The sequence below is a fragment of the Uloborus diversus genome, chromosome 9 (genome assembly GCF_026930045.1).
Source record: "Uloborus diversus isolate 005 chromosome 9, Udiv.v.3.1, whole genome shotgun sequence".
NCBI lineage: Eukaryota > Metazoa > Arthropoda > Arachnida > Araneae > Uloboridae > Uloborus > Uloborus diversus.
The window spans coordinates 87,895,912-87,921,136 of NC_072739.1; the positions used below are offsets into that span (position 1 = coordinate 87,895,912).

Sequence of the window (25,225 nt, forward strand, 5' to 3'; positions counted from 1 at the left end):
GTATGAATGAAAAATCTAAAAAGGTAGACTTAAATTTAATCAAAATCATAACTTTTAGGAACACGGTGAAATCACCTGGTTGCAGTTAATTCTTGATTGCAAAAAAATAGAATTTGTCAGAAACAAACTCAAGTCGTGTATTTCTTCTGATTATTTTTATTTAATTTTCTGGCGCAATATACAGTGTAGAGATTTTTTTGAAAATGTAGGAAGACTTCTGTGAGATAAAGTTTTTGATACTTTTTCCTTACTGATTTCTTAAAAATAAAATGTTTCTATATTTTTTAACAACTCTTATGCTAGTTTTGTTAAGAATAGAATATGGATCTTGTTGGTAAAATACCCATACCGAAACATTAATTTTAATTAATTAATAGATCCCTATTTCATAAAAAAATCGAAAGTGTAAGAGCATTCCTGGCAGCCGATGAATGAAAATTTTGATTTTTCAATCTCAATTCTGTTTCAAAATGCTTTTTTTTTTTTTTTTCAGTATTTAAAAAATTAAAATAAAATTGAGTAACTTTAGTTTTCAATCAAAAAGAAGTAAATGTCAAGGGTTTCAAACAAACTGCAAAAAAGTTGATCTGTGAATCATTATGGCATGAGTAAGAATAAGATCGATTCCTCTATTTTTGTATCACCACGTTATCTCTGAATCTCTACAAAAGTCGTGTGATTTGCAAACTCAATTATGAGCACAACGCACTTTTTAGGTCTCCCAATAACTGGTTATTCCCGCCTACGCAGACAGAACGAAAGCTTCGCAAAGAACTGGAAAGTCTAGTAAAGTTGTGGCAAAATGGTGGCAACATGTCGGATTTACAAGAAAATGTCCCCCAATGGAAAGGTACTTATGTTACTGATGATTTTTTTTTTTCTTTTTTGTTTTCGTCTTATATTCTTGAACGAAGTTATGCTGTGTAGAGAGCAATTTTTAACGCTCTTACAAATGTATTTTATGCATTGAAAATCGGCGCCTCAAAATTTTAGTCAAAGTATATTCACACTTTTTATTTAAATATAATTTAGCATCGTGAAAGATGAGAGAAAAAAAGCAATTAGAATTGTAAAAATATTATGTTAGAGTGCTTTTACTTTTTTTAAATTCAAAATATCCCACATTCTAAAGATTAAAACGATCTAAGTATCGTTCACATCTTTTCTTTCCCTGCCGTCTTTCGTCTTCGGCTAAGAAAGTTTGTTTTAAAAAAATGGAATTACTATGGAATTAACTATTTTGCACCCCCCCCCCCCCCCACTGCTTCCGTACATTTCACTCCAACGAAATGAATTTTCTTCCTCGCAAAAATGTCAAGGGATATTTTCACGATTTGAAAAAGAAAAACTAGCAATTTCTCTGCCTGTGTATCCATATTCTTAAGAATCGGAGATTTAAAAAAATATATTTTGTACAACCCATGATTGTTTTATATAATGCGCACACACACACCAAACAAATAAAATTGCTAATTTAGGTCTGATGAGGACAGAAAAAACGATTATGTTGCTATCCCCCGGAATTTTTCCGAACTAAAGTGCTGAAATTGTAATTTTAGATTATTTTTGTTTACATTTGGAGAGAGCTTACCAGTCAGAGTTTCTCTTCTAAGGAGGGGCAGTCGCCCCTCCCTGCCCGATCTGGCTACGTCCATGAATCAGTATAAGGCTTACTATTTGGAGGAAAATAAAAGTCTTAATTTAGAAACACTGAAAATGAATATTAAGTTAAACTAATACCTTTCGCGCTGAATCCGATGCAAAATAATGCAAGTTCTATAAAGGTACTGAAGGAGAAAAAAAATTCTGCTTACTAAAATAAATAAATATTTATTTACTTCATTATTTTAGATCAGAATGGTTTTGAATATTTCGTTTTAAACATTTACTGCTCTTTGTTTCAGTTAAACAAAACAACTCTACTCTATATGATTAAACTACTTTTGCTACAGATTTTTCCAAAGCTCACACGCTTCTGGCGGAAGGTCGCATGCATCTTTTGGTTCTGGAAAGCGTCATATTAAAAAATTACCACAGAACAGACCATTCATTGGGGGGGGGGGGGGGGTCAACTGCTTTGAAAAATTAGTGCTTTTATGTATAAGTAAGCGTGGTTTTTGTTGCTTTAAGGAGGGTCGTAAATGAAATATTGTAATCACAAATAGAGGCTCTTGAACTCTCCAATGGTAATTTCTCAGTCTGAAGTCCCCAAAACGCAGACTTAGTCGTTTTAATGGGAGGTCATGCCCCCCTCCCTCCCATACAAATTCGAAGACATAGTTGCACTAATGATTTTGTACCTTTTTGAATGTTTATTGAACGGGAATAAATATATTGAACTTCAATAAGTATAAATTTTAAATCGGAATAAAAGTATTTTTCAAACCTAAAAAAAAAAAAAAAAAAAAAAAAAAAAAAAAAAAAAAAACGTGCTTTTTGAGCAAGAACAATTATAAGTTAGTGTGCGTAAAATAAATAGAACATCCTTTCAAAGTAAGCCCTAGCGTATGTTTTGCAACAAAAATTAATAAAAACCTGGTTCTTATTTTCTAGAAAACAACTTTGAATACCTGTAGTCTCAAAGAGTTAATGCACACCAGCACGCCAAATGCCCAAAGCAAAAATTAGATCAAGAATTTATTTTTAACCGACTTTAAAAAAGGAGGTTATGATTTCGTATTGCGGCTTTTTATGTGTGTTTTCGAATTATTCCAATACTACTGGATTAATTTGAATTTTTTTTTTTTTTGTTCGGAAGGGTATACTTCCCAGATGATCCCATTGTAATTTGGTCTGGTTCTGATAAGGCGTCTAATCACGAGAAATCCAAGAAACTTTAAATTTCATACGTCATGATCACGTGGTGTTGCTGTGATCGGTGTATTTGCACACCTAAGTTTTTGGCTTTCTCTTAAACGATATTTAATTCTCGCGGCACATGGATGATTAATTTTCTCATTGCTGCGCCGCATGGTATTTTTTTTATTATAGGTGTTACTAATGCATTTATTACTGCGTAACAAAGCAGTAAATTAAATATATTTTGCTACTTTAATAGTTGAATCAATTAACTTAATATTTTATTTACTAATAAATAACTTTATTTAGGCACTAAAATATAAAGTTCTTTATTTAATATTCGAATTTTTAAATATATTTAGTGCTCAATTGAGGGGGAATTGAATACAGAACACCCCTCCACCACGATTTAATTTATATTTTTTAATAATATACATTATAACTGTGTATGATTTCTGAAGTTTGACCAATATTCTGGATTTACTATTTCACGATGCCGCCAGTTCAATTTGAAATTAGGGTTATATTAATTAGCAGGCTTCAAAAAAAGGAGGAGGTTCTGAACTCGTCGGATTTGTTTTTTCTTTGTACAATGTTCCATAAATACTCGAAGACACCTGTTCCCAGGGGCGTGCACAGGGAGGGGGGACGGACACCTGTTGACCCGGACCCGAGCCTAGAGGGGGGCCGATATTTTTGTAACTAACGGTGAAATATAGAGGTATACAATATGGTGAGGGGCCCGGAAAAGTCATTTGTGATGGGCTCCAAAATTTCTGTGCACGTCCCTGCCTGTACCGATAAGGTAAAATCTTTTTTTGTTTGAAACAGCATAGTTCCTCGGCGGTCTAATGTTAATCAAATTCAGGTTTGATGAAATTGAAGGAACTCTTCAAATATCATACTCACATTTAAATCGATTTTTACTTTAATAACTTTGTATATCGTCTCACTTAGTGAACCGGTTTTTATGCTTTTTTTTTTGTTTAGTGGTGGTTTTGTTTAGGGGTGGTCTAACTTAGGTTCCAAATCTTTGATTTACCCTATTTGTTCTTTAGGGAAAAGTTAAGGGTAAACAATACATTTCATGCAATTTCCCTCACAAACGATTAAATATAAAACCCATTGATAAACAAAGGCCATAAAGCAAAGGTTTATACTTTCTTTACCTATAGTTAAAGAAAGTACTAAAAATATATATTATTAAGAGTAATGATAATGAAAATTTTGAATTAAGGCTTCTCTGAAGCAAACATAAAATTCATCTAGTAGAATTTTCAATCTTCATCTATAGTGGGGCCATGTGAAGAAACATGCGACTTTTATCACGAGTTACATGACACTGATTGCGAAACATAAATTACAATTTACAATATTACAATTCTAAAATTTACAATTTTACAAATTTAAACTTAAAGCGAGTTCGTTTATTTTTATAAACTACTACCTAACGTAACTGAGTAGGTTTAGTTTGAAAGATTAATTTCGCATATAGTTAAATTAGTGTTTAATTCAGGATTCGGTGGGATGTCAGTTACGTTATGTAGTTGTTTATAGGAGGCCCTGACTTCAAAAGGTTATTAAAAATTAAGAGATCGTATATAATTAGTTAGGTATTTAAAATAATTCATCGTATAGTAATTTAAACCAGTGTTTATTTTATAATTCTGTGTTTAGTTTAGTTGATTTTTGTACTGGAATCGTAAAATAAATTTCATTTCTATGTTTGGGTAGGAAATTGAATGTAGTAAGTGTAATCAGTTATTTTTTGCTTTTTAGTTCCTGGGTATTTTTTGAAGGCGGTTTTTTTTAAATTTAAAAGTAATTTATTTACTTTAAATGTTTTGACCCTTTTGAAATATTTTCAAGCGCTGTTTCTAGTTAGCTTAGATTTTGATGAAGGTAGAAAAAAATTTCTATCGCTTTTGCAATAAGCAGTTGCGCGCGCTTATAATGCTGTTTATAGTGCAGCTCTGATAAGCTGAGGCTTGACCTCGGCAGTGTTTACTTCTTTTCGGAGTAATACGGAACATTGATTGGCGGTTTAAGTTTGGTTACTTTCGTAGTAGTTTCGCGAAGATATTCCAGTTTAAATCCGAACTAATGACACTTCCCTTTTCATTAAACTCATAAAAAGGAGGTAAATATTGTCAAAGTCAAGCCACAACTTATATGAGCCACACAATACCTTCTAACAAAAATATGACTTATAAATTATTCATATACGATAATTTGTAAAATAAGTATTGAACTTAGGAGAAAGATTTTTCATATATTTCTTAGCGGGATAAATAATATTTGAAATGTATTGTCAAATTTTTTGCTCTCTTTTTTGCGTATTTTACCTTCAACCAGTTTAGTCTAAAATCAAAACTGAAACAATGTCTTTTTATGCAATTGTTTATAAAAAGAACATCTCAATTGAAAAATAAATTGTTTTTATGTGTGTACATTTTTTTTTTTCAATTTAAATATCCTATTCTAATTTCATGAAGTTTATTAATCCTTTTACTTCGCAGGTGACGTTATACTTACCCAAGAGAGAATACGTGGATCATATAACAAGCGTTGATCCTATTGGTAAGAAAAACAAGCAGTTTATTTTTACGGAATAACATTTATTAGTACGCTGCACACTTGTGGAAAAAAAAACTCTAAACTTATACGAGCTGCTGATTAGGCCATCATTTTAAGATCTAGAATCTATACTTATGTCTTCGAAGATTGGAAACATCTAAGTTTGATTGCATTTGTCACTTGCTATGTCTCTCTCTCTCTCTCTCCTTCTTTATTAATGAACTGTATTTTGTGATTTTATTTTAAATATTGTTTTGTTATTTTCTCAAAGATTTCCTCGATCATGTATTCTGCTATGTATGCATCTTCGTATACATCACACAGAGTCGTAGAGTAGCTGTTACGGCCTATGCAACGCATTGTGAGAATACAATATCAGACCCTTTTTCGGTGATATCTATTTTGATATCTTATTTCTAACTTTCAGAAGTTTAGTTCGTCCGAATTCCCAACAATAAGTTTAGCTCTTACTTTGAGAGCCAGAGTGAAATCCCCTCTTAGGTTGAACACTGACACAGCTGAAGTCGAAGTCATCGAATATCACGAAATAAACAAAGGAGAGTCAAAAATTATTTTCCACCGCTCTCGATCACTACCAACTTGAAACCAACTCTCTAGGTTCTTTTTTCTTTTTTTTTTCTTGATAAGTAAATAAAAATCATACTGGAGAACCCTTCTCCTTTTGTCTGATTTTTGTTGTTGCGGATTGTGAGCAGCAAATACGATTATGTTGCAGACTGTAGGGGCATTGAGTCTGGTATAATGTTGCAGACAGTGAGTCCGGTATTATGTTGCAGATTGAAGACAGCCTACCTGTAGGTTTTAGGTAACTTGTTTGATTCTGTTGCAGATTTTGGAGGGTGAGTTTGATTCTGTTCATTTACGGTAGCAAATTTGATTCTGCCGCAGACTCTGGACAGTTATCCTGTATATTTCTCTAAGACCGTGGTGGCCTGCTTGGTAAGGCATCGGACTTATGACCGGAGGGTCCCGGGTTCAATCCTAGCCTGTCGAAGATCCAATGTCTCCATTAATGGTGACTGGGGGACGTTAAACAGGTTCATAGTCACAAAGTTCTCCAAGTAAAACGATACTTCTGGGGGTGATGGATCAGGGATTGCTCAGCTTCTGGTCTGGACCAAAAAATCAGAGCTGTCTTCAGGGTCCCATCCAACTGGTTAAACTACAAATAGTGGTAGGTACGGGGGACCCTGGAGTGTAAAGTGCACATTTCTCTACATTTTCTTAGACACTCACACGTTATGCATTCAAGGACGGTTGTAATCAAATTTGTCAGCAGGTTCGCCCCGATGGCAGGTCACGGGAAGTCATTGTGACCTTCCAAAAATACCCTTATTCGGCAATTTTTTTTCTGACAATTCGGCAAAATTTGGAGTTCCTTTCGGAAAATTGAGAATTTCCAAACTCCCAAACATTTAAGTTTGGGGCGCGCCTGTTTGTCAGACCAAATAAAATAATCTAAAGTTGAATCATTTTGATAGCTGAATTTACTTAAAATACACTAGTCTGCGGTGTGCAAGTTGTAAAAATAATGTATAATTCGTAATAGAAATGTTAAGGGTACTGTGTTGTTCACTGATGCTACGCCACTGGATGCTACTACACTGGATTGCACTCGTTCCACCTAAGCTAATGGGAAAATGTAATATATTTGAAGAGCGCAGGGAAGAAAGGTAATGTCAATCTTCCCAGTTTTAAGATAAAATATCGTTTGAAAGTTCAAAATCTTCGTCTTTCTTCATTCTACGGTAAATTTTTGGATGACTTTCCTCATTATCCTTCTCCTTTCTTACCTGCTTACTAGAGCCTGTACAGTGTACAGTGTACATGCAAAATTAATATTCTTTCAGGACAATTCCAGGGGTAACTGACATTTTTAAAGCAAAACAGTATGTATTTCGTGACATTCAATGCAGAATATACATTATACAGAAGCGCTATTCACCTGGATTACTGTATTTTTTTAAGCAGAATATAATGGTATTATGGAATTCCTAAAGACAAGTTGGATTATGTTTTTTAAAATGTTAAAACATGGTAACTGACTCACAATAATGAAAGTAGAATGTCAGTCAGTTACTATGTTTTTATCACTTTTTTTTTTAAATCATCCAACTTGTATTTTTGAAAATCAAGGGTCTCCAAACTACGACCCATGGGCCAACAGTGGCCCGCGAGATTCTAAAATCTGGCTTCTAAAATATTTCAGCGTCAATAAGAGACTAAATAAAGTTATACAAATTTTTCTAACATGTGATGAATCGAATTTATTCCCGAATAATAACAAATGATGATAAATTACGAAAATTTCATTAGCGTTAATAGCTAGTGAAATTTTGGAATCGATAATTTTGATGATTTAGTGCTTTAAAGCAGTAGTTAATGTTCTAACGATAAGAGGGAAAATCGTTTTACTTCCGGTGTTGTTATTTTGTATCAGCTGTTGGCAATTTGTGGTGCGTTGCTTCACTTTTCCATCTGTACCATAATTTTGGTGTGAAGTCCGACTTCCAGAGTACACACAAGGATCCGTTCTTAGATAGGTAACCTTTCACAGCATAACAGCACGTTCACACACAGAAAAGACAAGGACAGGAGAGAGAAAGTACATCCATTCCGAGCCAGGATTTGAACGCGGAACCTCCCCATCTGCTCTCAGACTTCTCTATCCACTAGACAAGGTGGCCGGCTGCGATTAATCGGACATCTGGAGGACAAAGACTGAAGATTTGTTGTAAAATTTGAGACCTGTTTTTGAATTCTGGGAATACCACAACAACGCTTTTAATTAAATAATAATAATAACAATAATGATAATTTTTCATGTTCCCATTAGTTTGAAAACACAAGTTTGCCTGTGGTTCTGAAGGACATTTTGTATGATGAGATGTCTCTGTTTTGGTATTGGCCCGCGACTCTCAAGAAAATTTTCAAAATGGTCCTTCGGGTAAAAAGTTTGGAGACCATTGAACTATACCTAGCATTCATCTTAAAAAATACAACAATCCAGGGGAAACAGATTTTTTGTACAATGTATATTTATCGTTGAATGTTACAAAATACTTATTGTTTTACTTTAAAACTGTTAGTCAATAACCCGTGGAATTACCTTTCAGTAATATTTTAGCTACATTTGTTGATAATTTTGCAGAAGGGATTGTGCTTCTGGACGATGAGTACTTGAAGCATCGTCAAGTTTATGGTCATGTCATTGCAATATTTCGATATGGAAGAGAAGATGACGAGGTAATGGGACTGAAATTCGTAAAGGAGTTGTATTTGGCTTCTGAGCAGATTTACCCGTCGCCTCACGAAACAGAAACCAACAGACGTCCGAATTCCAGAATGCAAGAGCGACTGATGAACAAGCTGGGTGCGAATGCATATCCGTTTCAAATAAAGGTAATTTTGTTCAATTACATTTTGGAAAGCTATTTGTTTGAGATGTCCAGGGAACCACATGTGTCCCAAAGTGTTCCCAGCACAGTGCTTCTTTCCTTCAGAGGAAAAAAAAATGAAATGAAAGCTAGGAAAAAGAAAATGCACATCTTTTAATACAAAAGTAGAATAAATCAGGGAAACCGGCACCATAATAGTACGAATAGCTAAAATAAATTTATTGCAGTCACGTATTTCGAGTTCATAAAGAGCTCTTTTACCTGAGTATAAAGTCATGAGCTTCCAGGTGCTAGTCGAATTAAAAAAAAAAAAATGCCTAGTATAGTTGCAATTTTATTTAAAGATCATGCAGTTTTAGCGACATATTGGCATTTTCAACTTCTTCAACATGATTTCAAAGGAGGATTTTCTTCAAACATTTTTTCCCCAAATTAAAGGGAGAACCTGTCATTTGACAGAAAGAAAATTCCACAATTATGGAACATCAAGAAATTTAGCCCAACAGATGGTCCATATCAAACTGGTGATGTGAAAAAACGCAACCCAGCAAAGCAGAAACAAATTGTCAAGATATTTTTAAGGGTGTATTTAGGGGAGGGGATCGAAAGAGCCCAACGTCCCCGAAATAAACTTAAAACTACTCATTATAAATATTCCTTTTTACTTACAGTTGGAAAGTACTCATAATATTTGGCTTGGAACCCTCCAGAAATAAATAAATTCCTATATACGTTGTTGAACAATTTTATGAGTTTTTCGAAGCACTGCAAAAATTGTCTGCTATGCAAATTCATTACATTTCGATCATATTTGCAATCATGTGGCAATGTTTGCAAGCACATTTAACATGTGTGTCAAATATGTCATTGCAGAACATAATACATTTCGCAATGTTGCAAAGTGTGTTGAACTCAGGACCACGGAGTCAAAGAAGAAATTAAAAATTCCGACTCCGGGAATTTTAAAGTTTTCAGTTTCGAATCCGACTCCGACTCTTTTGCCTCAAAATCAGTCCAACTCCGACTCTGACTCCGACAACGCAAGTACTGGGAGAGTTGCAGATTTGAGGGAAAATGATCGACTCCTCCCTGAATTCTTTACCTCAAAATCAGTCCGACTCCGACTACACTGCCCTGGTTGTACGCTCACCAGAAATATTAGTAGCCCCCCCCCCCCAAACAAGGTTATTTTATGGATTGAGAATCGGAATCACGTGTCAAAAACTTAGCCCAGCATATTTTTAGACTTTGAATTCAAGATATACAAATTCAGCATCGTTGAAGCGAAATAATTAAAATATATATATATACTAGTTTACATTTGTATGCGTGAATGTTTTTCTATTTCTTTAACTTGAATTTTTTGAACACTTACTACTAAATCAAAATAGTGCATATCTCTTTTTTCTCCCAGACATCTTCCCGATACAGACTAGCTCTTTAGGGGGGGGGGGGGGAGTGGGATCACGTTGCAAAATATAGAGTTTAGGGTACGAAGAAGTTCTGGAATTGTTTGGGTGTCAATCAAAAGCACCAAATCGGATAGGAATAAGGTACTTTACAGGGTGCAAACTTTATTAATTAATTTCAGAAGCAATGAATGGAAGAATAATTTCAAATATTTAGTAAATCAAACTATTAATGAAGGAAAAAGTTCATTGAAAACACCTAAATTGTATTCATTGATTATTTAAACAGAATGCGTAATAATATATTTGCATGATATTTTACACCCATTTATCTTGTATTCAATTACACTCAAATCTTTTTATGTGCGGTCTCTTTTTGTGCGATTTTTTTTTTTTTTTGTGCGGTATGTGAAAATTGCAATCAGATTGAGACTCAATTGACAAAATTCTATATAAAACGGACAGTTTTTTTATATAAAATGAACGGTTTTTTAATGCGATTTTTTATGTTGTCCCTATCCACCGCACAAAAACAGGTTTGAGTGTATTAAATTTTGATCACATAAAACAATGATGAATGGATGAAATTGTCGATGGTTAAGGGGGGGGGGAGAGAGTCATGACCCCATAACCTTCCCCTTGTTTCCACCCCTTATCCTCCATTTCATCCTTTAAAAGTTAGCTTTTACAGAATTGTTCACTATTGTGGTATTTACTGTTTTTGCACGTTTCACTCCCACAAAATAAATTTCCCTCCTTAAAAAAAAATGTCAAAGAAAATGTCCATGCCTTGAAAAAAGTAATCCTAGCTATATCTAATGACCGCCACGCACAAGACGACTAGTACCTAATTAAACCCTGAAGTATGTACAAAATTAAAATAATATTAAGCAACAAAGAAATAAATGTTTATCATGATTGAAATACTGATTGAATGAACTGCAATCCTGTTGTGTTCCTTGGAAGGTTGGAAGACAGTCGAAGCTCACAAAATCTTTTGCACATTTTTAGCTCCCAAACAACGCTCCCCATTCCGTCATCTTACAACCAGCGTCAGCTGATACCGGGCAACCTTGCGGAGTGTATTACGAAATAAGAATCACAGTTGGTGCAACACAGCACGATCAAGGTCATAAGAGGTAAAACGACCTATGTCTTCTTTATATGTTTCGAAACATTTTTCTTTTTCATTTTTTAGAGAATTAAGAAGTCTTTTTACACTCTGGTCAATGAATTAGAAACCTTTGAGAGAAACTTCTTGCCTTACTCGCACTGTGCAAGGGTCTGGAGGGAGCATCATCATATGCAGCATGTTCTACTGGCATGGAAGTGGTGCCCTGGTGTTCCTCGAGGGTAAACAAACAACCATGTGATACCTAGATATACTGGCAGATTAAGTGCACCCTGCAGTGTTGCATTTTTATCCTCTTGGCGACGGATACTTCATAGACGATAATGCACGACGTCGTCCAGATATACGTCGTGCCAGAAGTGCTGAAAATTGGTTTGCTGAGCATCAGTATGACTTCTCTCCTGGCCACCTTCCTTAGCCACCGTATAGCCTGGGTCTTAACCCCATAGAAAATGTGTGGGATATGGTGGAAATACGCATCCGACAGCACGCTCCTCTTCCATCTTATTTACAAGATCTAAAAAGCTGCATACCCAATGCATAGTATTCTCTGGATGTAAATGCACTCCAGAAGCTTGTAGACTCGATTAACAAACGAATCAGAACAGTTATCCGTGCAAAAGGAGGTCCAATAAAATATTGATCTTGGGTATCTAATTCATTGGCCAGTTAGTGTAGCAGTGACTAAAATGCGACCTGCGACCTTTATGTGATATTTTTTTTCTCAAAAATTTTTCTTGTTTTGTTAGGAGTTCTGTGACCATGGGCATCAGAAAAGTGCAGCGTGCCCACCTAGTTGGCAGCAGACAACCTTGCAGTGTGATCAAAAAGGATTTTCTGCTCAGTCCTGGACATTTAGAATTGGAAGTCACGTTAGATCGTCAAGTTTTCTGCCACGGAGATCCAGTAGCTGTAAATATTGCCGTTAGAAATTACTCTAATAAGACGGTGAAAAGGATTAAAGTGTACGGTAAGAAACGTTCACTGTCTATTCTTATTCGATGGAGATTTGAAGAACCGTGCTTCCTATATTTGTTTTTCATCCAAACGTGGTGTAAATCAGAAACAGAGCATTCCCAAGAATGAGATCAAAAACCTCTAAAATTCCCTTCTCCCTTCTCGGCCCTAAATTTTTCAGTGGCGCAGTTTGTGCCTTGAATCCCTCCGAGACTCAGTACTCCAAGCGAAAGGTTGAAAAATGCACCCCCCCCCCCCCCGAAATTTATTGCTTTACTATTTTTTGAAGTTCAATTTTTGTTCTCTTTCATAGCTGCGTCATGATTCAAATTTCAAGGTCGCACGCAATGATAACCAAGGTGTTCTATTTGAAGAGGAAGAAATTAAAGCAGCTCTGATTTCATGAAATATTAAAAAAAATCTCAGGCATACTACGTTTGATAGATTATCCTATTTTTAAGTTAATGTAAAAAACAAATTCCCATTTTCCACATTGCTTCGGTCACTTGTCTGGTCTGTGCTAATTTTATATTAGCTACCAGTTTGTTTGGCACTCTTGGCTTCCTTAAGAGGTTTTCCACCTCCAGCTCAGTCATTTCCTACGCCGGGCTAATGAGTGCTAAGAGCATGAAACTGCAGTCCTCGGCTGGAATGACTGAACTGGCGGTCTATTTCATGTATTTCTGCCTTAGCCATGGCTATAGGGCGGTAACTTACAGAAAATTCCCATTTATTAAGCACATTCTTTAAAGAAATCCCTTTTTAGCTTACTTTCATCACAATATATTTTCAAAAAAAAAAACTTTATTCTAATTTTTTTTCGCAAAAGCAAAACGTTTTAAATTATCGCAATTCTTAAGAAAATTTATAATTCAAGCAATCCTTCAATTTTGATTTAGGTAATTCAGTTTTAAATCTCCAGAAAAGTTTGCTTCTATGCTATTAGATTTTGCTGCTTATATTGGTGCTTATTTCTATTTTTGAGCATATTAAAATCCATAATATCTGGAATTGTTAAGAATTTTTTGTAAAATGTATTTTTTATGTCGTTACTTTTTTTCTTTATTTATTTCTTTCTTTACTTTATTTTTTATTTTTTGAGATAAAATGTAGGGGAGGGTGGGCCAAAGCGGGTAGGCCTTCGTATGCCCCCCTCCCCCACCATGATGTGTAAGCGGCGATGCATACGTATGGCTTGTTTATATGAACACCCCTGAATTTTATTAGTCCTAGCGAAGCAGCAGTAAAGCGGCATGGCGCAACCAGGTTTAAAATTAAAAAAAAAAAGAAAGATCCATTTCTAAAAAAAAAAAAGTGAAGTTTTGTAACTTTTGATTAGTCGAAGCCCATCTTTTTTTTTTTGATTGTCAATAATATTACTTTATTCTGACATCATCCACCTACAAACTACGATTGTCATTTCGTTTGTTTCTTTTTTAAATTTAAGGTTATAATTATTGAAATAAAAAACGTGCTTTTGGGCAAAGCGGGTCGGGCAAAGCGGGGTATAGGATTTAATCATATATTTAATTATAATTTCTTAACTCGTGTGCTGACTTAGATTTTCTAATTTAATAGGAAAAGTATAACTTTAAAAAGTTATTTTTTAGGATGGCAATTAATTTGTCTATTATTAATTTAATCAGTTATTTCTTTATGTTTTATAAACAAATGTGCTGACTTTAAATTGGATAAGTACAACTGTTTTACATTTTTTTAGTATAATGTCAGGTAGCTAGTCAACTATTTTAATCATTTATAACTTCATATTTGATTGGCAAATGTACCAAACCACAGTTAAGCTTACCCGCTTTGGGCTCCCAGGTAGGGCGAGCGGGTTTTTCAAATGTTTGTAAAAATTGATAATAAATAAATATTAGGTTTGAAATGATACAAAAATCACTTTTTATTCTGAAGTCCAAGAGAACCCTGCTAGGAAATAAAACCTAAAGTGTTGCGATAAAAGTCCAAAAACTACAATATTCGAATTTTCCTCAAAAACGTACCCGCTTTGGGACACCCTCCCCTACGCATCAAATTGTCTGAATGTAGAAAGTAAATTTACTTAGGGTCAATTGGGGTAAAGGAAACATTGGGTAAACAGAAATAAACTCTAATTTCTACACTAGTGGTAATTCTTGAAACTAAACTGCAGGCGAATGAAGACGAGGTAATAATATAGAAGACTATTCTGAGAGTTCCTTGTTTTCAACCAATATATATATATATATATACGTATATATATATATATATATATATATATATATATATATATATATATATATATATATATATATATATATATATATATATATATATATATATATATATATATATATAGATATATATATATATAGAGAGAGAGAGAGATACTTGTCACGTGGAGGATTACTAAACATTGCACTTTTCCAGCTACTTTTGGTGGCTACAATTTATGTGTTTCCATTTACTCCATACTTTATGTACTCTGGAGTAAATAGAAAAAACTAAGCTTGTCTTTCTTCCTGCTTTTTGGAAGATCAAACTTTGATGTGTAGTTTACATAAATTTAGAGAGTAATTTAAAATGTTATGCAATTCTTATTTTAAAATGATTTCAGAGTACAATTTCTGGAATCATTTTAAAATAAGAATTGCATCCTTTTCACCATTTGTAGGATTCATCGGGATCCATGCGACCTATGGACCGTAGATTGGGTATTGTTGATGTTGAACTTCTTAAGTTACGAACTGATTATATGTATATTGTGATCTTCTACCGCTTTCAACCACATGGGGAAGAAATGACTGCTTCCATTTGCCCCCTAGTCTCTGCGGTAAATGAAAACACGTTGTCATCCGCTAACAAATAGTCATGAAGTCACATTTTTCATGCCCAGTCACTCCCACAGAGTGTAGTCTTGGACAAAATGCAAAAAAATTTATGTCTCAATTCATAAAAAAGAAAGGGGGAGGATCTCAAGTTGAAATATTGATTTTTTTTCTATCTACTCTAATTCAGGCAGTGAGAAGCAATGGGGTGTAAGTGGACTATTTAAAGTTCCAAGCAAATCGCGTTTAAAGTTCAGATCCTCGGTAGGCTTTCATTAGAAAATTTTTCTAAATCATGCTGTAAAGCAGCACCTACTAGGGCTACTATCTCATGCCCCAAGACAGAGGAGAGGCCCACCTACCATTTGTACTGGTATCTCAAAATTTTCAATTTTGTCACTTATATCACTTTGCTTCTCATTGCCTCAATTGACCCTACTTTAAGCTGAATGAACAGCGCTGGATTCGAGTTTTAAAATAACTTCATCTCAAACTTCTTTCTCTTCTCCAAGTCATTTGCTTATGATTTAAACTGTCTTATTTTCTTTTAGGTATGCAGAATGTTGATATCTGTATGTTTGCAAGTGGACACTGCAGAACTGTAATAGCATGCATGGACACGGAGTAAGCATCAATTGCATGGTCTCTCTTTCTGAAAAATGTATAAGTAAATAATAAACAAAACCCTAAATTTTATTAATTGCTATGAACCAGATTTTAAATAATATACGAGTTATATAATTAATTTTTCAAAAAGAGCAAATTATTATTATTTTTCTGAGCTTATGTTGTTGTTGTTTGTGTCACTTTAGAAACCGAGCACAATGTACTAACCCAGTGGTGCCCAACCTTTCTTTACACGAGCGCCGCACCTCACATTAAGATGAACCTCATTGGCATAAAACGTATAAATTTTCATTTAACTTAATTTTTTTCTAGATAACAGCAGAAAACAGAAAAGGAACGAAAATTTAAAAAAAGGGGGGGGGGGATTCCCTTTTTTTCTAGTCACTGAAATTGATAGAAAAAGCAATAATAACAATAATAATAATAATAATAATAATAATAATAAACATGGATCCCCCCCCCCGAAAAAAAAATACCAATAGTTTTTTTTTTTTTTTTTTTTTAAATTTTTTTACTGTCTGATTTTGGAAATCAGGCGTGATCTTTACGACGTCAGAAGTAATGTATTTAGGCTTCCTGAATGTTTACGCATTGTTTTAAAAAAAAGTTATATTAATAGCAATCATAATGAGAATTTTGAATGAAGGCTTTTCTGAAGCAAACATGAAATACATCAGTATTATTGCGCTATAATATTTTTTATCTTTATCTGATACCAAAATATTGCACTCTATGCTGATGGCATCAGTGAATGGCATTTCATCACTTGTGATGTCATGAGCAGAAGCGTACAAATTAAATTGAATCTGCGCACCAATTAAAATATATTTTTTTAAATACTAAACTTTGTCAAATTATTTTAAAAATGATTAAAACCTAGGATTTGGTAGGGTAAAGTGGTCATAAAATCGTAGGTTTTCAACTTAGGTGGATAATAAATACAATAAATTATTTAAACAATTCAACTTTTTTTCTTGTTATTTTACATTGCATTATTAAAGAACACGGTACATTAAATTTCATGGAAAAAATAGTGATTCAAGTAATTTTATAACACTTTCATTTCCCTATCTATTTATGACCACTTTCCCCCATGGGGTGGGGGAAAGTGGTCATAGCATGGGGTAAAGTTATCATAGTTAGAAATAGATGCAAAACCGTTACAAATAGCCTTAATATTTGTATATTTCGGTTTTTTTATAGTTACAAGTATATGCACGAGTATATGCGAGTATATACGTGTCGTGTAAGCATGAGTAAACACGTTCATATATGAGTTGATATAAATTTACATCAGATAGATGCATGCACGTGCCTACACAAGTATATTTGTGTATACACGAGTATATAAGCATGTATACGTGATTACCTATAAACGTGTATGCGTGTCTACACGAGTATATACGTGTCACGTATATACACGAATATATACGCGTATAAACGAACATCACATGCGTGTATGCACTTGTATCTCGAGTATATACGCACATATCAGAGTATATACGTGTATAGTAGACGTATGTATACACGCATTGTATAAGTGTACATACATACATGTATACACGAGTTAAATCGTGGATACATCCAGTGCGTGTTTGTACGTGTCTACTCACGTATGCATAGAAAAATGGAAGCACGACTATATACGTATGTTTACGTGTAAAAAGAATACATATCTGTCTATACATACATTTACGTGCATACACCAGTACATGTATGTATACACGAGTATATCCGCTAATATACATGTATGCTTACAGAAAAAATCCAAGCTCTTGGGCAAAAATCTAAGAGGTGTGAGAGGGGAGGATAAGAAGCAAAAATCATAAGTAACTTACAGTCACTGACGCGCTACATGCACACAAAGCCAGAAACTGATGGCTGCAAAACAGGCCACACATTTGTTACACAAAAATGATTTTACCCAACATTTTAGTTTTTCAGAAATATTTAGAGCAGTTGTTAAAAGTTACGGCCTGAAGTAGCTCTAATACACGCATCGCAACAAAGGAGCAGCGATTGATGCAAGTTTTTCAAAAGTCTCGTTATTGCAACAGAAAGTGCTTTGTGATTGCGATGCATGATGTATAACAGCTGCCCCCCCCCCCCCCCAGGCCGCAAATCATTAATCACTTTAAAACTTTCTGAAGACCTAATAAGTTGTGTAAAATTGTGTTTGTGTAATAAATTTGTTACCTGTTTTGCATCCATCAGTTTCAGGTTTTGCGTGCATGTCACGCGTCAGCATTGTGTTTGTGACCATATGTTCCTTATGTTTCTTACTTCTTATCCTCCCCTCTAACACCTTTTAATAATTTGCCCAAGTGTTTAAACTCACCCTGTAAACATGTTCATCATATGCTTGTATATAAGTGTCTACTCGAGTATGTACGCCTGAGTATATAAGTGTTCGTCTGTATACGAGCATAAGCGGGTGTATACGTGTATAGTCGAATGTATATCTGTGTAGATAAAAAAATATTTGCAGATACCTATGTACGTGTTTATTGGTGCATTTATGTGAATAAGTATATGTACGTGCTTACATGAGTATATGCGCATGCGTACGCATATCCTCGTATATTTAACGCCGTTTACTGTAAAAACAATACATATTAAGTGAAAATAATTTTTTATTTATATCTACCTCATACTTAAAGATTAAGTGACATTAAAAGGACAATATTCGCTAAGCCTAATATTATGACCACTTTACCCCATTTTACTTAGACTGTTCTAAAAAATTATCTGAAATAGATTCAACTAACTGCTAATGAGTAAGAGTTCTTGAGACATGTAGGAAGCTTCCTGTACAGTCAGTCAGTTCATAATTTTAACAAACAAAATTTCCCAAGGAAGTTAAAAAAGGTGCTTAGATTTTAAAATTTATCATTTTCACACAACATATATTTTTACCAACTAAAATTTTTTCAGTAGTAAAATTTTGTATTTCAAATGTAGTTTCTAACTGCTTTACTCTAAAATAAAATTTTCAAATTCATTCGAAAATTTATTTCTAAGCTATTGTCATTTATTTGACGTATGACTACTTTACCCCATTGATCACTTTCCCTCACCAGACCCTATGTTTTTAAGCATGCTCTTTCAGAAAAAAAAACTTTTAAACTTTCGGAAACAACCCGATTGTTGTTATCATCGCTAAATGCTTTTTATACGAAGTTTCCATCTGTTTTTGGTTACTAATATTTGACGATTATTTGGTTCCAAATTTGAAACAAGCATTATAATACAGAAAAAGATGCTTTGTTGATTTGGAAAGTTCCAGAAATAGCTTTCGCTTCGTAACATTGAACAAAACAATGGGCATATCCATGCTGTATTTCTCGGATTTTTTTAAATAAAAATTTCACAACATGAAAATTGTTTCGAACATGGGGTTTATAATTGGATACTCTGGTTTTACACTGAAAAACAAATGAAAAAATTGTGAAACAAACCTCTAAAAAAGATCGTTTTTGACGTTTTTTTAGATGTTTTAAGTGGAAATATACGCATGAGAGTTCCAACTTGCTACAAATGCTCATTGTTTTGCACTTTGCGCCTCGTTAGCTTTTCAGAAGAATGTTGATATTTAAAATAATTTGCCCTTCCCTTCTAAATAATAATAGCCATGAAATTGTCAAAAACCGAAATGAAAGTTGGGGGTTTCATTTCATAGAAGTGGGTAATGATGAGTTTAAACGGTGGTCATATTTGTATTCAGGGGGTCATTTTACATAAGAATCAGCAAGCGTGGTGTTAGTTACATGATCTTGGATTTTCTTGCCTCGATCTTGGGAGTTTTTCATCCCAATCGGGTTTAAGTGGCGCTAGGTACAGAGTACTTGAGATATTCCCCCTCTTTCAGTTCTTTGATAAGTTGTGGAGGTGGCGATAGATAGCGCTGCCATCTAATGGTCAAAGTTAAAAGACGGACTCCCGACTCCCGACTGCCCTTTACAGGAGTCATTTTCTTCCTTCTTAATTCTTTTGAAAAGGCTTGGGTCTCGCAAGTACCTTGAGTAAGGGCAACAACCAGGGCTGCGGAGTCGTGGAATCGAACTGATTTTGAGATAAAGAAGTCTCCGTCTGGAGTGGAAGGTCTTAAATTCGAAAAGTCGGAATCGGTCATTTTATCCACAATTCTGTCAGGACCAGGGCCGCGCCGCCACTATGTGGAAAGTCGTGCGGAGCACGACGGCGCCAGAGTCGAAAAGGCGCCGAGCTCTAACAGTCAAAAATGCTCCAAATGAGTGGAAAAAATCTCCAACCAAAAAAATAAAATGGAACTTTTCATTATATCTAATAGTGATGGCAAAATTATACTGCTCATTAAAACAAGCAATCCTTTTCGCTGTCTTTCTAAAAGGAAAAAATTGCCTTGTTGTGTCCAAATATGCTATTTAAAAGCGCAACCTTTTACACTGAAAACGCATGATTTTAATTTATGCAAACATGAGCATTTTTCTTCATATGTGGAGCCGTGAATGCTGTTTCGGTATGTCTATAACTTCACAAGGTTGAGTATACGAAGCGCAAGAAATTTGCTATTCCCCATTTTGGTTCTTGCAGTGAATATGTTGTATTATAATTTATGCACCTCCAGAATGCTGAGTTGAATGTTTTTCAAAAATATTCTTTGTTATTAAAGACAAAAAAAAAAAAAAAAAAAAACACGTTTTAGGGAAAACAAAGTGATTTCCATAAGAAAAAAATAATGATGTTGGGGAAAACTTAAGTTTCTTTCAAAAATAAATCTTTGAATTAAAAATTTTCAGTAGTTACAGCTAATTGTCCAGCTAGCTCCGCCCTCCGTCCTATCTCTTTTCTTTTTTCCTTATAATTTTTTTTTCTAGTTCGTCTGAAAGTAAGATTGTCTTCAAAATGCTACTCCTCCGATTCTCTCTCTCTCTCTCTCGCCACCAAAAGAATTACGGAGCATTTCAAATTTCGTTTCCAGATCTTCAGTTTCGTAAACTGTCCAGGGAAAGTCCTCGAATACCAAACAACATCGCTTGAAGCTACTTTCGAAAATCACCTAAAATTGTGTTTTTAGAGCTTTAATTTCGAAAGATTGCTGGCCCTAATATTACTAAATATGGTCTTACAATCGCGTTTTTAAGACTTCAATTTCAGGAAACATTCGGCAACGGCGTCCGAACCGCCTTCCTTCAATATCATTATTTAAGTGAAATACCATATGAACTTCCTCTCCTAATATCATAGAATATTGCTCAAGTTTTTAAAGCTTTAATTTTGAAAAATTTTCCAAGGGAAGCTACAAAATCTCCTTCCCGTAAAAATCTTCAAAGTTGTCTGGAATTGCGTTTTGGGAAGTAAATTTTCAAAAAATGGAGGGGAGAGGAGGAATTGATTTCTATCTGTTTTTTAAAAAAATAACAAAAAATAGGGTAGAACCCCAGAGTTCCATCTCTTATTCTAACATCAATAAATATTGCCTATTAATCGCGTTTTAAGGCTTCAACTTCTACAAATTTCCGCGGAGCCCCTTGTACCGTTTTCTCCCATACCGTCTAAAAGACGTCTAAATAGACCGTCTAAAATTGCGTTTTTTAAAACTACAAATTTCAAAGATTTTAAAAGAGAATTTTTTTTTCTTTTTTTTTTTGCAATGTACCCATCTAAAACTATTTTCTAGTTGCGCCACTCCTCCTGTTGTCATGTTTTGACAGGCATAACTGTTTTATTAATTACTAGTGGTGCCCGCGCGGCTTTCCCCGTAATAGAAAAATCAAAAGGTCTTTTAGTTCGCTTGTATATTTACAAATAATGTATGGTGAATTTTCTCGCCAATTGCCTTGTACCCATGTTACGGTTCCACGTTATGATAATTTCGTATCTCGCCAATTGGTTTGTGCCCATGTTACGGTTCCACGTTATGATAATTTCGTAATTTACTCGTCCATCTTATGATATTTTTGTTCTTAAAATTGGAATAGAAAAAGAACCACATCGGAATTTTTGAAAAATCGCTTCGAGGTGCACACTCCCATGCTACAAACTTTGTGCCAAATTTCATGAAAATCGGCCGAACGGTCTAGCCGCTATGCGCGTCACAGAGATCCTGACATCCAGACATCCTACAGACACTCGGAGATCCTCCGGACAGAAAGACTTTCAGCTTTATTATTAGTAAAGATTTATCACTTAAAGATTAGATAGATACTCACAGTGGCGTGAACTTTGATATTTGAAACATTTTCCTTTTTCGGAAAGTCATTATTAAAATATCAGAGGAGCTGCTGAACTCTAAATAATTTCGAGACATGAAGTAAAAACGTACACCATATTTCAAAATTAAATATTCACATATTTTTTAAAAATAAATTAAATGCCAAACGCATTTTTTCCATTTTATATTTGTTTACAAAACCTCTTTCCAGATATAAACGATATTTTCTCCGAACGTCAGAGCATAAAATCGCACAAAAGATATTTGCACGACGGCGCCGTTCAGTCTTGACGCGGCCCTCCCTGGTCAGGGCTGTCGAGTCAGGTCAGAGTCGTGGAGTAGATTGGTTTTGTGGTAAAGGAGTCGGAGTCGGATCTGAAATCATCCATTTTCCCTCCGACTTCGCAGCCCTGACGATAACAGCACAGTTAAATGTAATTGGATTTGGATGACTTTTCGAGAAGCATAAGAGCTGGAAAAAGTGACAGGAAATGTAATTACTTTTTGAATTTTTTTGTTTTCCAGATCCGGTTGTCCTATTGGGCCAGGTGGTACCCTTCATAAAATAATGGAGATCTATCCAACGAATCTCGAATCGAAAGGAACACGAGGCATCGCCTTGGATGCTCCAGTCGGGGACGAAACTGTTGAAATAGCGTCTTCTACCATGTAAGATATTTTGAATTATGTCCCTTAAAAATTAAATCAATGTGTTCGTTGAACGTCGAGAAAGTTTTGATATGATATATCGAATATTATAAGATAGTCATGTTAATTATATATACAGCGTGTCCTCGTTTTACCTGCAAGCCTACTATTTTCGCAACCGGTTGCAAAAATGGTCAAAATTTGATGCAGCGTTAAGATATTAAAAGTTTGAAGTGAAAAAAAAAGTGAAAAAGTACAAAATCTAACTTTTTATATGGTCCCCAGCTTCCCTGTATTGCATTTAGGGACATCACAAGCATGAAAACATTATCAATTTGACAATAGTACGATCAATATTCACCGAAATGTGAAACGTAGCGTTTTGTGAATTATACATCTGTACACTCGTGCTCATTTACATCTTTTTGGGAGAAATAATGTTGCTAATAAGAGTGTAAAATTTTGCATATACACAGTGTGTTTTTTCAAACTGAACGAGATTTGTGGAGTTTTTTACGTATCATAGCATAGCATAACATTTGCATTAATTTTTTAATAGGGAAAAGGATAACTATTTTGGTTTTCTACTTCCACAATATGTCAATCTTCTGAAAGGGTCATTTGTTCCAATGTCATTTTCTGCACGGTCCCTACTAATATTTAAGTCAAATATCTCTTGAGTTTTAATTGCAAATGGAGATTATTTAAATGGAAATTGTTTCATTAAATATAATTTTAAAGACTTAGGGGTCGTAAAAAAGTTAGACATCGTAGTTTTTCACTTTTCTTTTTCTTTTTTTGCTTCAAACTTTTAATATCTTTAGACTGCATCTTATTTTGACTATTGAAGTATGCATCTAGGACCAACGGTTGAAAAAATAAAGATCTTGCAGGCTTAACGGGGACATATGTCTTATGTCAGTTTTGTACTGACCATTATTTTCATTTAAGACTTCCGGAAGATCAAGAGAAGGATCCCTTTGGAATCATTGTATCCTATTCCATCAAAGTGAAGTTGATTTTGGGAGCTTTAGGAGGGTAAGTACGGGGTTTATTTAAATATTTAGAAATTCAGTAGCATTAAAAGAAAAAGATACATTTATGCTAGGGGGTGCTCCGATAATTAAATTGGCCGACTACCAATTAATCGGTTGCTGATAATCAGCAGATTAATCGACAGGGGCGCTTAATGATTATATTTTTTTTAAATGCTACAATATCTCCATTACTTTCTTTTATTTTTTTTTCAAAACTGTGTTTCAAAATTTCATTTAATTTCTTTTCAATGTGAAATCCCACAAATTTACATTTACAGCGAGCGTGTACACGTGTTTCGGGGTTACATGGAATACCCTTTTCAACTCAAAATAGTTGAATTTAAGGATGAAATGTGCTTTTTAAAACAAGCTTAACTCTTTTGCATTGAAAACAGTGTTCCTTATAACCAAGAAATGCGTGTATGCAGCTCGCTGCAAATTTACGTGATTTAATGTTATATTTTCCTTATTTCTTTTCTGCACAGATTTAATTCTTTACTTCTTACAAATGAAAATATTTTCTGATAAAACTACTTAAAACTAATGCTACTAAAACAAAGTTATTCATTTCAAATATGTCATTTTTCAATTGGAATGTTCAATTATTTAATAGGATTGTGACCACAAGATTAGGCGGTAAGAGTCAACTTTAGTAGGTTAAAAATATTAACAGGTGTTCTGTTGATATTTCAGGGAAGTTGTTGCCGAGTTGCCGTTTGTGCTGATGAATCCAGGTGCAGGAGCTATAAAAGCAGTGGATGAAAACGGACAGTAAGTATGTTAATAGATTAGAATAATGTTTTTACAGGAGGATAAATGTTTGAAGAGAAAGATATGTTGGGCTTGAAAACGCCGTCACATTAATAAATACAATTGTGACGACCAGCAGCAGGCTATGGCTCAGCTAAGCTGGTTCTAGTCAATTTATTAGCCCCTAATAAGGATCAATGACCCTCTTAAACTTAAAGTTATCTATACCCTTACTCATTACAACCTCATCCGATAAGCTATTCCAAGTGCCCAATACCCTTCTAAATTAGTCATGTTTCCTAATTTCCGGGATAGTCTGATATTTGAACTGCTAAAAACAATGATCCCTCACCCTGCTTTCCGCGCAAAAATTTAGCCCATTATCATCTTTCATTTTAATAAAACTTAGACTATTGAGTCATATCCCCACTGATTCTTCTTTGCTCCAGGCCATACATATTTATCCTTTTAAGTCTGGTATCATAATCTAAACATGAAATTCCCTTTACTAGTCTAGGAACCATTTTTAGAACCCTTTTTAATAAAGAAAATTTTTCCTGAGATAAGGAGACCAAAACTTAACAGCATACTCCAAGTGATTATTGACTCATAGAGGAACAAAAGGGTTCGAAGGTTCTCCCAGTTTTTTTTTTTTTTTTTTTTTTTTTTGAACTGATGAAATCCTAGGATTGAACTTCCTGTGGGGACTTCAGAAAAAAAAACTCCGGATTTTTTTTTTTTGAGCAATCACGATTGCTTATTGCTTTCATTTGACTGTTTTGATGTGCTATCATTTTATTTTCCCGCCAGCACCCTCTGCAGCATCACCGTCGACCGGCTCCTCACGATGCTGCTCCTCTAGTGAAA

At 34.4% G+C, this 25,225-nt stretch overlaps 1 protein-coding gene across 1 annotated transcript in view; it reads left to right on the plus strand.

The window, feature by feature from the left end:
* The first annotated feature begins 722 nt into the window (after nt 1–722).
* LOC129229622 (arrestin homolog) overlaps nt 723–25,225 on the plus strand; it is a 37,335-nt gene continuing 12,832 nt past the window's right edge. Inside the window, exons 1-9 of the mRNA XM_054863971.1 lie at nt 723–850; nt 5,319–5,379; nt 8,549–8,799; nt 11,216–11,343; nt 12,086–12,306; nt 15,655–15,727; nt 22,449–22,592; nt 23,523–23,609; nt 24,302–24,379. Coding sequence (XP_054719946.1) covers nt 803–850; nt 5,319–5,379; nt 8,549–8,799; nt 11,216–11,343; nt 12,086–12,306; nt 15,655–15,727; nt 22,449–22,592; nt 23,523–23,609; nt 24,302–24,379 — 1,091 coding nt within the window. The 5' untranslated portion in view covers nt 723–802. The remainder of the gene's footprint in view (nt 851–5,318; nt 5,380–8,548; nt 8,800–11,215; nt 11,344–12,085; nt 12,307–15,654; nt 15,728–22,448; nt 22,593–23,522; nt 23,610–24,301; nt 24,380–25,225) is intronic.